Below are 13,146 nucleotides of genomic sequence, written 5' to 3' on the forward strand. Positions count from 1 at the left end.
CGTTCTATCCACTGAGCCAAACCGGTTAGGGCGACGAAATTAAAATCTTGAACAATGTTTTAATCTTCCTCCACATCTTCTGTATGGTGGGTTATGAATTGCATGATTATGTAAGAATAATACAAATTTAGATAACAAGTTTACTAATTTATTCTGAGAGATACCAAAAAAGGAGGTGACCCATGCTTTTGGTAGTGTTAATCTTGAGAGACACTACACAGTATAAAACATTCCAGAAGAATCAATGAGAATTAGAAGAGCCCTGGTAGACTTCACAAATAGGTAGCCTTGAGTTTAACTTCATCCGATGGTTTGGGCATAGTTATAAAGAAGAGGCCTTTCCTATAAAAAGGATCACTATGAACAATAACACGATGTGTTCTTTGGGAGTGACCTCAACAGACATGTAGATAAGCAATAGAAAATAAGACTACAAAAGAAAAGTACAGATAAATTATTGAAAGAACTAAAAAGTCAAGGAAATATTAGAATATCCGGAGTGGTATATAGGATTTGTTTACTATTATTGTGTAGTCTGACTTTTGAATTTACCACCTCTGGATTCTACTGAACAGCTCAGTTGTTTCTACTGCTTTGAAATGTGAAACAATATAGTTAACATTTTAGTCCTGGTGTGACAGCCAAGTATAATGGTTTTGCAAACCAGCCTTCTATGAGACAAGGAGTGAAGGAGAGCGACGGCCTAATCCAGGGGTTCTCCACCTGTGGGTCTCGACCCCTTTGGGGGTCAAAGGACCCTTTCACAGGGGTCGCCTAAGACCATCGGAAAACACATATATAATTACATATTGTTTTTGTGATTAATCACTATGCTCTATGTTCAATTTGTAACAATGAAATTGGGGGTCACCACAACATGAGGAACTGTATTAAAGGGTCGCGGCATTAGGAAGGTTGAGAACCACTGGCCTAGTCTAAAGAAGACACCTGTAGGGAGGGAGATGCCTAGGAGCCCAGTGGAAGAGCCCTTCCCTAAAAGGCTTGCGAGATCTTGATTGAGGAAACAGTGAAAAGGCTTTTGAAGGTGCTGAGCTGGGAAAGTCTGTAATCAGATGTGCCCTTGCCATAAACGACAACAAAAGAAAAACAGGACCAGACTGAAGCTATGGCTTAAAGGCATCTCTCCCCCTGAAGAGGATCCCAAGGCATCGAAGAACCACTGGGAAATGTAGCTTGAAGGTCTCAAGTTGCCTGTGTCAGAAGGTCCTCCCCTGTAATGCCTGAGTGTGGGACTCAGCCCAGGACTTGAACTGCCGCTGTCACCAGTCCTCTCAGAGATAACCTTTTAGCTGAAGTATTTGTTTTATACTATTGGGTCCTGTCTGGTAGGTTTTCTAGTTTATTTGCTTTTTCAAATGAAACAAGCAGGGTTTCTAATCATAAAAGTAATTTCTATTTTGTGTGTGTGAAAGGAGAACAAGTTTGTATATTCTTAGAAAGAAAATATGGCAAACACACCAAACCTAACAGTTGTTATTAGGATGCACAACCAGTTTATATTTATTCACTCTATGGTTCTTTTTGTAGTATTTGCCTTTTTCTAAGCTAAATATCATGTTATTTTACAGTAATACTTTGAGGGATTCTTTTGAGTTCTCTTTTGAACCCATTATAATATTAAAAATTAAAAAAATAATAGGAGGCACCATTGGCAGCACCAACCAGTTCCATAAAGGAATGTGGGCGCAGTGTTACCAAGTTTGATTTTTCAAGACAAACTGGATACCTACAATTTTGAAAATACTGGTTTCCAAAGGATAGCAACAAATTCAAAATGTTTAAGAATATTCTGCAGAATGCCTAAGTCCTTTTCAAACTGGATTTGGCCTTCAGATGGCAAAATTGAGACCAATAAGAATGTGTTTAAAAGTGTTAATCTAATCACTATAAGAAACAATTGTGAAAGACTTAGGCATTAGTGGATATTCTGGCTAGCTCATCTATCTGGTTATCTTCACCCCCGGTTTTCTTTGACTAGGTTATGCAATAACTCTATCGAAGGTAATGTGTATGACACTGACAGTCATGTAAATAAGCCCTGTCTACAGAAGTGTACCTGAAAGACTCCATTAATTTCTGTCCTGAGGATAGTGACCGGTTTTGCACCCATTTATAAAATGGATATCCCCTCATTCTTCTATAAATACTTTGAGTGATACTTTTGAGTTCTTTTGAACCCATTATAATATCTTACTAATTCCTTAATTAATGAGTAACGTCTTTTTTTAATATATTTTTATTGATTTCAGAGAGGAAGCAAGAGGGAGAGATAGAAACATCAATGATGAGAGAGAATCATGGATCGGCTGCCTCCTGCACGCCCCCTACTGGGGATCGAGCCTGCAACCCGGGCATCGAGCCTGCAACTCAGGCACGTACGTGCCCTTGAATGGAATCGAACCTGGGGCCCTTCAGTCCACAGGCTGATGTTCTTGCACTGAGCCAAACCAGCTAGGGCATGAGTGACGTCTTTGACAGGTTTTAATATTTGTACGAAAGATATGATTTTATCCTGTTTAAAAATGTATCCATTAACTTCAGACTACCAATTAGGATCCCAAAGATTGTACCCCTGTCTTTCCATCCCACCTCGGTATTTTTTTTTTTGAAGTTTTGTGACATTGGTGTAATATCTGGGAGGATAAGGAATAGGGGATCAGGTAAAGACATGTAAACTGATGTCACATATGAGCTCCACAGAACTTCTGAAAGTCAATTAATGAAATTAAAGTATTAACATAAGTTTATTTCTTCCTCTCTGATTTATACCCAGACACACACAAAAAAGGCAAAAAACAACAACAACACGCTCAAGGAATAACATAAACAAAGAACTGAATCTTGAATCCATAGATGTTTTTCAAACTCCAGGTCCAAACTCTTTAGAGGATGTAAACTCAATCGACTGAGTCATGGCCAGATTTATTAACAGAATGAAACAGGAAAAGAAAAGGAGAAAAGGAAGCGGAAGCATAAATATTATGAGAGAGAATCATATATGATAATGTGCTATGAACATTTGCTTTTGGATACATGGACAAGGTCATTGAAATGTATTTCTTAATTTGGGTTGCCAGCAAAAAAATTTCAAAGCCGTTAATCATACTTTGGTGCTCACATATCCCCTAAAAATGTTTTGAAAACTTTATGTCCCCCCCCCCACCTCGTACTTTTTAAATTGTCATCTAAAACTTTCCATTCAAAATTATAAAGGATGTAATTTCTAGCATATTATAAATATTTATATGTTGTAATAAAGCCAAGATATCATTCTTTTACATTTATCCAATGAATTATAAACACTATAACGTTTTTATACACACCATCAACCATTTAAAAAATAGATGAACAAGTTCTTTTGTGACAGCAGGAAATTTTACATTGTTCTTTTTCTCCTTGAACTCTTACTTCCATTTCCACTGGCCTGGAGTAGCTCAGAGATGACCCCAGAACCCATGCAGCTTTTCTAACATATCCAGATGAATACAAGGTGGTGGTGGCAGCCTCATTTTTAAGAAAGCCTGTCCACTAATTTAACACTCCTAACAGTTCACTGCTCACCTAACTGGGAAAGTAACATCATGCGCATGTATAACAGTCATTAAAAATTTGAATTGACGTGATCTAATAAAACTCACTTCCCTAATGTGACTGTCTAGTTGCTTTTAGCAAATTCAGAAATTAAACGCGTATTATTTTTAGCCAAAACAGAACATCTAAACTACTCAGAAAGTCGGCGGTCTGGAGCTACAAGTGCATGATTATAAAGCATTGGGCAAGGGAGGATTCCGGAAGAAGGCAAAGGAGGTCCCTGGGCCTTCACAGTGTAGCTTTCAACAGGGGCTAAGCTGAGATATTTTTTCTTGATTTTACAGCTTTTTTCTTGATCCTTATAGTTTAAATCCTTCCCTATTTTATTTCATATTATATTAAAGGCAGAAAAGCTTTTGAGAAATGGGACAGGTAGGATTCAAACATGAAATCCTTAAACAAAGTACCAGAAATCTAGGTTAGAGTCCTGGGGGTGGAGGGGCTGCCAGTTTATCACAAGGGATGATTTTAACAGTTGGCCTTGTTGCCATGGAGAGCAGCACAGGCTTCATTTGATCATCGCAAAGGCCAGCTACTGATCACTCCTGTAAGATACCCACCACCAGAGACGCTTTGCAATCATTAGCTATCACTAGAATAACAAAATCCTGCTATCCTGGAAGCATTACATTATCTGGAATTATTCACTTTCTGGAATTTTCTCTAGCAGAATTGCTTTCCAAGCATATGATAAAGGCATCTTGAACAGTCACAAGTTGGCCCGAGAAAATTTTAGAACAAAACCTTCATTCTTCTCAGACCATCTCACTAAGGTAAAACCAACCTCATAGAAATTGACCCATCTTCATTACTTTGTAAATAAATATGACCCCCAAAGTTTCTATTAGAATCAACAGGGAAGTTTTGTGTACTTCTGTTGTTGGATTTGGGGATTTTTGTTTGTTTTCCTTTTCATTACCCTATTATTTTCAGAATCAAAAATGGTAGCCTGGCAGTGGTAAAAACTGACTCCCTTTCCTTCTACTGTCCCTTATTCAAAAAAAGAAAAATAGAACAGTATAATAAAGTCGTCTCTGATTTACTAATTTGGGGGGGAGGGGGGGTCTCCCAGTACATTAGACCCAGGTTTCTTTATCTCTTTATTCTTAGTGTTTTGGTCCAGACAATTCTTTGTTGTAACTTACTTCTCTGTGTGATCACCTAGTATATGATACACTTTAGCCAAGACATCTTAATTTCAAGAGGTTTTATTTAAAAAAGAAAACAACAACAATTTCCCTCTCTTTAATGCCGTACATGTGGCACCATAGATTATTTTTTCTAAATAGTGTGGGGAGATGTAGACATTTAGAAGATAAAGTTGTTACTTTCTGGAGCTTATAAATAAACTGTACTTGTAATTTATATCATTTGGGTCTCAAGAATATAATTTAAAGACTTTAGTGTTGTCCCAACTCTTCTAAATTAATGATACAATGATATGATATATTTTTATGTTTTAATGAAGTTACAGACATAATTCTAACACACAAAAAACAAAACACATTTTGGTTTGGGCTTAAATAACACTGAACCTACCTATACAATACTAATTTCTACCCACTGCATTCAATGTTGCAACTCTGAAATGAAAAAAACACACACAACATACTAAAAAAGACTTCAGACAACAAAACACATCTCTTCACATAAAACAAATGTCTTAGATGAGTAAACACATTTAAATAATGTCTTAAGGGAGAAGGAAGTCATCCGATGTAAGGCCACACCTCTTTACACTCTCTATAGCACAGGGAAAACCTAGAATGAATAAAAATAAAAATAAAACATTATTTAGTGTCGGTCTTTAAATTGCTCTATTTGCTCACTTACATGCATTTAACACACAACAGGAACCCTTGTAGTCAGCTTCCAAAAGGTCTCAGCACCCCCCCACAAATTGTCTACTAGAAATCTGCATCATTTGACTTTCAATACAATCTAACTGCAGTATCAAGTCTTTAATTCCTACCTGCCCACCCCACCCTCCCGCCGCAAAAAAAAAAAAAAAAAAAAAAAAAAAGAAGCAGTTGTTTGTTCGTTTTTAATTAACCTAACCAACATGTTTTAAAAGGCAAATACTCGCCAGGCACTGTGGTAGGCCCTACAGAAACAAACCCAAACAAGACACTTTGTCCAAATTTAAGGAAATATCCAATCTTCTTGCTGCCTCTTTGGCCTGCTTCTCTGTCACCCCTCACAAAGCCAGTCCCACAGCGTATGGTGCTGAGTCCTGTGTAAAACTAGCACCAGCCATGCAAGAGGCTAACAGGTTGCTAACAAGTCTAGTCAAGCATTGCTATTTGTCTGGAAACTTACTTCAGACTCCTGAGTAAACAAGAAAGCTGGCTGTTTTACCTCCTCCCAATTTTTCATCAACGTGCACATAAAGATAACACAAGACAACAGCTGGCAATAGCTCCCTCAACCATGTGCCAAAGTCTGAGTAAATTTCCATGAACAGCACAATCAATAGGGATAGGCCAAGAAGTACAAGTGACCAAGAGTTCATCGCTGTACTCTCTGCCACATGCTGCTCCTTCTCTCCAAGGAATGCATGAATACGTGAATAAACAAGCAAACTAAAACTGGAGAGTGAACCACAAAGATGGGGAAAGTATTTCATCCATTTCCATTGCCTTAACTTAATTCTAAAATACAGAAGTTGTACCTACAGGGAAAAAATAGGCTGCCAGACACCCCACTGCCTGAAAACTCTATCTAAAGACAGGCAGAACTAGGTCCCCTCCCCAATCCTGACCCCTCCCTCAGGAGGTCATCCACCTCCATTCGAAGGTCAATGGTTTGTACCTGCCCAAGGAGGACTGTAAAACAGGGTCCCAGGCAGAAAAAGCTCCATGAGCAGAGCCAGGAAGGAGATCTCCTCTATGTTCAGACTCTCATCCCAGCATCCACATATGATGAGTGCCAGTCAGCCAGTGGGAACCGAACAGCATGTGCATCCGTCTTTAGACGTGGAACAAGAAGCTGCATGCAATAAAGTTCAGAGAGGGAGACTAAGGTAATCTCATCCACCCAGTCTCTCCTTCAATAAGAGATTACCAGAATACGATAACATAAAGGAGGGAAAATATGGACCCAAAGATTTAGAAGGCTATTTCTCTGATGATTATTTTCCACAAGAAACTGTTGGTAAGTAGAGAAAATATCTTGGTAATATTCAAATGGTTGTGAAAAACCACAGTCTCTTACATCCAAGCTGCTGAGCAGAAAGGCACAAAACCCAGATGGATTCAGGATCTCCACTCTCAGACAAGCCCACACACTTCCTTCCTTCTGGGGAAACACGGTTTCCTTCACCTTTCGCTATCTTATTGTTCATCATCACTAAGATGTCCAACATACTTAAGGACAACCTGGCCGTGCTAGTAACAATTATAGTTTGTAATTTATTACTGAAGTACTCAGTGTACCATAGCACTGTGCCCCATGCTGTACAAACACAATTTTCTCTCACGCTTACAATCATATGAAGCTTTACCTCCCATGTTGATACAAATATTGCAACTATAAAAGGATGAATAATTTGTCCAGAAATCACTTAAGTGAAAGTATCAGGATTTAAAATAGGCTGTTTGCTCTAAGTCTATGTTTTTCACTCTGTGCTACACTGACTCAACGTCCACGCCTGAGTCATCTTCCCAGAACTATTCTACTCTCCACCTCAAAGCATGATGGTCGGAACAGCTGCTGGAAACAAAACCGTGTCACCTTAATTTCACCCTCTCCCTGTCCACCAAACACTAAGTCCTGCAGCTCATGACACCTCATGAAACTTTTGGCTTCCCTCTCTTCCTACTGCCACTAGCACTTGGGTTCAGCTGACCATTATCCCCATTATGGGTGACTGCAACCCCCTTGGGTATCTTTTCAACATCGTAAACTCTCAGTAGCCATGTTTGTACCCAATCCTCCCCAAATCTCCTTCCACACCATAGCTGTTTGGATGTGACTAGAGCTGGCAAATTAGATTATCCCAAGAAAGGAGAAAAATTTAAAAAGCGGAACAGAGAAAGCACAAAGTGACTATAGAAATGATTCAAAAAATATCAGTAACAACAATCAATGTAAATGGACAAAATATAGACATGTTAAACCTTTAGCAATAGGCAATATTTACAAGAGACACACCTAAAACTTAAGGGTACAGAAAAGCTGGAAGTCATAAGGCCAATACAGACACAAATACCACAGAGTATAAATATCAAATAAGGTTTATTGAGGAAACCTAACAAACAGAGAAGTACAAAGCACTCATCATCCACTAAACTCTAGTGTACCACAGAGAGGAATCCAGCCTCCACACATCTGGGCAATTCTGTTATAATGGAAGCCTCGCAGTTAAAAAGGTGTCTGTTCTTCCCTTGAGTTAAGACCTGCCAAGTCAGCCCTGATAAACACCAAAGAGATGAGGAAATGAGCAATCCAAGCCCTTAGGTGAAGTACAAGATGGAAAAAAAATACAATGAACAAATTCTAACCAAAAGAAAGCTGGTGTGTCTATGGTAGTAGCTGAGAAAATTAACTTTAAGGCAAAAAGCATGATCTGAGATACTCACTACTTCATTTAACCATTTACTTCACAATCCTAATCTTGTATGAACCGAATAACAAATCTTCAAAAATACATAGTACAAGTCATCAAAAATTCAAGAAAAAACTGCCAATATCTGTTGGATACTTAGCACAATTATCTCAATTGAGATATTAATCAGACAAAAGGTAATAACATAGAAATAGTTGAACAATGCAATTTACAAGCTTGATTCCAACAATTGGAAAATGCAATTTTTTCCAAGCACACATGAAATATTTACAAAAATTGCCCATGTACTTGGTAAGCCTTAAAGCAAGTCACATAGACTTTGAAAGATAATGCAATTACATTAGAAATTAATAACAAAACAAATAACTTCAATAAATAAAACCAATTCATTTGGAAACAAAAACCATGAGTCAAAGGAGAAATAGGTTGGAAACTAGAAAATATTTACAACCTAATGATGATGAACATCTACTTATGAAAACTTGTGGGACATGCCTGAAGCAGTAGGTTCAGGGAACCACAGGCATACCTCGAGATACTGCGTTTCGGTTCCAGACCACCGCAATAAAGCAAGTATCACAATACAGTGAGTCATAATCTTTTTGCTGGTGGATGATCTTGCCTTCAGCTTATAAAAATGCAACATCTGTGAAGGGCAATAAAGCAAAACACAATAAAACATATAACAGATGCAGAATGTTTTACAGGTGAGTTCTACCAAACAGTTGACAAGTAGACCAATTCAATTTTACACAGAATCCAAGAGAACAGAGGAAAGACTCAACAACTCATGTCATGAGACTAGCACAACCCTAACAACCAGAATCTGACAAGGACTATACAGGGGGAAAAAATTATAGGCTAATCTCCCTCATGAATTTTTATGATGCAAAAATCCTAAACAAAACAATATCAAACCCAATATAGAATAAAAGAATATATCAAAACCAAGTTGTGTTTCTTCCAGAATTGTGAGCATGGTTCAATATTGGAAAATGTATTCATTTTAATCATCTCAATTAAGGCAAAAAAAATTGATCAAATATCATAATCACTCAATTAAAACGCTTATCAAACAGGGAATAGATGGGAAAGTCCTTAACCTAATAATCAGAACTCCAAGTTGTAAAGAACTTCCAGGAAGGCTCCTTAAAGGGAGCTGAGCCCCATGAAGGCACACCCTTTTGCCTGACTACTTCTCTGCTGTCTGGAATGGGAAGTAGATGGTTGATGCCCCTGCATCTATCCTAGCCCCTAGCCTTTGAGGCGACCTTAAGGATGGAACCAGATACCAGATACCAGATACAGAGAGAGAGAAAGAGAGAGAGATATTACTTTTCCACTTATTTATGCATTCATTGGTTGCTTCTTATATGTGCCTTGATCAGGGATAGAACCCACAACCTTGGCGTATTGGGACAACGCTCTAATCAACTGAGCTACGTGTTCAGGGCAGCCTTTGTATATTTAAGACACTTTTACTTATGCAGTCAAATCCCATCTTAACTGAAACACCATTTCTATTCAAAATGGTACTGGAAGTTCTAACCTGGGGAAAAGCAAGAAAAATAAAATGTGTAAGAACTGTTAAAAAAACAAATTATTCACATATGAATAGAAAATTGATCTTATAGAAAATTACAAGAAATGACTTTAGCAGGATGGCCAGAAAAAAAGTCAAATGCATTTCTATATACCAGCAAAAATCAGTTAAAAATCTTTAATTTAAAAATACCATTTATAGCCCCAGCCGGTTTGGCTCAGTGGATAGAGCATTGACCTGCAGACTGAAGGGTCCTGGGTTTGATTCCGGTCAAGGGCACATGCCCGGGTTGCGGGTTCAATCCCCAGTAGGGGGCATGCAGGAGGCAGCCAATCAACGATTCTCTCTCATTGATGTTTCTATCTCTCCCTCTCCCTTCCTCTCTGAAATCAATAAAAATATATTTCAAGAAAACATTTTTAAAAAGCATTTATAATAGCAACAAGTTACCTAGGAATAAATCTAATCTAAAAATCAAAACCTTTTTGAAAAAAATTAAGAAACTTTTTGGAAAGATTTTAAGAGGACCAAAATAACTCAAGAATAGTAAGAGTTGTCATTATGATGTTACTTCTGAAATCAATCCAAGGATTCAAATGCAATTGTGATCCAATCCCAACACAGTTTCCCATGGAACCTGACATGCTTAATTGTATATGAAGTAGCAAAGAGCCAAGAATAACTACACATTCCTGAAGAACAGAGCAAGGTAAAAGAATTTTCCATCAAGACATCAAAGTTACAAGGCCACAGTGTTGAAGAGAGTGAGAGGTCAATGGCAAAAGGTCACAGTCAAAAATGATGCTGGGACAATTGAAATGAAAACAAAACAAAGAAATTGGATATCTGACAACATACATGAAAACTCAATTCTAAATAATGGAGTAGTTTTGAATATGAAAGATAAAACTATTTCAAATCTTTAAAAAATATAAAACTTGTTTTAAGAAATGATTCTTAAATTAGATTTTTTAAATTGACTTTCCAACTATTTTAAACTTCAGGGAAAAACATTTTAACTATATTAAAAGTAGGAGCTCTTTCCAATGAAAGGGAAAAAAGGAAAGAAAGTCAGAAGGAATGAAAAAAATTGAAAGGCCTAAACAGAGAAATGCAACATTATTATCCACACTAATACAAAAGCTCTCAAAAATCAATAAGAAAAATCCTCAAACAAAAAAAAGGTAAACACAAATAGCCAATAAATATTTGAAAAGCTGTACAACCTTATTAGTAATCAGAGAAAGCCAATTACAACCACAACATGAAACCATCTCATATCCATAAGTTTAGAGGGGCAGGGGGGACTTCATTGCCAAAAAAATGTGGATCAAATGGAACTCTCCTACTCTCCTGATAAGAGAATAAACTAGTACCACTACTTGGGGAAAATTTGGGTTTTATAGTGAAGCTGAAGATGCACACCCCATGTTCCAACAATTCTACTGATATACTTTTGCACAAGTGCACCAACAAATATGTACCAAAATATTCACAGAAGCCCTGTACACAATAGAAATGAACTTCAAATAATCAAAATGTCAGTCAAGACAGCAAAAAAGAATTAAAAAAATGAACTCAACATGGATTAATCTCAAAAACAAGCAAAAGAAACTCAGAAGATATATATGGTATGATTCCAATTTTATAAAGATCAAAATTGACAAAAACTAAACATCATTCCATTTAGGAATGTCTGCATGTGTAAATAAAAATATATAGAAAAGCTTAGTGTTTTCCAGATAGTGTCGCTTTCTGGCTGGTAGGGAGAAGGACTTAATTGAGGAAGTACAAACTACTAAGTGGTAAAGGTCCATTTCACTGAATGAGTTCATTTAATCTCTCTGGAAAGTACTGAATACATACTGGCCATATTTACATTTCTCTATATGTTGTAGTATTACATAATAAATTTTAAGTGACTCAAAATATATCCAAAAAGCTGTTTTAAATTATCTTCCTGCTTGTCTCCATGTTTTGTTTGCTGTCGGAAGGTAAGAGTGGTCTTTTAACTGTAATAGAACAATATTAACATCTGGTACTTTAAGGGTTGCTATTAAAGACTATATTCATGCCTACCCTACCCTACCCTATATAATGCACATTGACTTGTTTTCTAAAGCAACACTAAGGTGCAAAAGACATTAAGTCTTTGGAAAAAATATAAAATAGATTTTATTGATTTGCACCAATAGAATCACAATTTTTTATAGACCAATTGGCATACACCCTGTATCGATTAATGAAATTCTTTAAAGTTGTTTTAGTGATAGCAACATTAAAAGACAAATATGTAAGTATTGCTAAGTAAACACTGAGATAGACTATCCTTTAGATTTCCATTTTAAATTGTTGCAGTGAAGTCTCAAAAGGATCTTATTTGCTTAAGGCTCCAGCTAGGTCCCTGAATTTGAAAGATGTCAACTAAGTGCCTTGGGCAAACTCATGGACTAAGTTCCCCCAAAATAGTAATATCCAATAAAAAGTGTTTCCAATTTCTGCAGCACTGCTGGCAGGGATTTTTATGAGCACACATTCTGGAATATCCCTGGCAAGTCAGGTGCCAATCGGCACACACACACACCACAAAAACTAACACAACAACAACAACACCAAAATCAACAGCCACACGCGCCAGTGAGATCTCCTTGAGACAGGTTATCTCCCACATCTCCAGCTCCCCCTCCAGAGTCCTGGGGAGCGGAGAGCAAGGGGGAAAGACTGCAGAGGAGTTAAAAAGGTCCGTGAACCATGTGGACAATAATAGTTGGTCAGTTGCAAAACAGTCCATGATCTACCCCCTCATTTTGCGGATGGGGAAATTACGGGTCAGGAAGCGCAGCTGGGCAGAACCCAGCAGCAATTTAAACCCGTCCCCTATCCTGGTCCAGGGGTCCTCCCCCTGCCGACCACTCCCAGATGCTCCAATACGTCGCTAACACGAAGGTGAGAAGACCTGCACCTCCGCAGGGCGGCCAGGTCGCCAGCACCAGAACGGGTCTCGGCGGTAATCGGAGGGACCCCTCTTCCTACAGGTGGGGGCCCTGACGAGGGAAAGTGACGCAGCCCGGGAAGTAAACATCCATTCTCCGCCTCGCGCGGCAGGCGGCCTGGCGAAGGCGGCGGCGATCACTGACGACCCCACTTCCCATCTCTAGGAGGGCGGGCATCAAAGACAACCCTATCCCCAGGTTTCCACAGGCAAGAATCACGCCCTCCCCGCGCAGAGCCTGGCAGAGCGGGAATAGGGGAATGCGAACAGCCGGGGCAGCACCGACTCCGCCTCTCTCTCCTCACCGTCAGTGGAGAGGAGGGTGAAGAGTGAGGCTGCGGGGCCTCCCGCGAGAAGAGGTACCTGAGGCTCGCACCGCAGGGTCCCGCCGCACCGCAGCCCGGCACCCTGCTTCCGGGGTCAAGTTGCCTC

General features: G+C 38.6%; 1 protein-coding gene across 10 annotated transcripts in view; it reads right to left on the bottom strand.

Moving 5' to 3' along the window:
* UMAD1 (UBAP1-MVB12-associated (UMA) domain containing 1) overlaps positions 1-13,146 on the bottom strand; it is a 187,547-nt gene extending 174,401 nt beyond the window's left edge. The window contains exons 1-2 of one of the 10 annotated variants that reach the window (XM_014547572.1): positions 13,078-13,146; positions 8,709-8,825 (exon numbers count right to left, since the gene is read on the bottom strand). In XM_014547572.1, coding sequence (XP_014403058.1) covers positions 8,709-8,825 — 117 coding nt within the window. In that variant the 5' untranslated portion in view covers positions 13,078-13,146. The other 9 variants (XM_014547579.1, XM_014547576.1, XM_014547571.1 and 6 more) reach the window with 9 other exon arrangements.

The sequence above is a fragment of the Myotis brandtii genome, unplaced genomic scaffold, assembly GCF_000412655.1.
Source record: "Myotis brandtii unplaced genomic scaffold, ASM41265v1 scaffold48, whole genome shotgun sequence".
Classification (NCBI taxonomy): domain Eukaryota; kingdom Metazoa; phylum Chordata; class Mammalia; order Chiroptera; family Vespertilionidae; genus Myotis; species Myotis brandtii.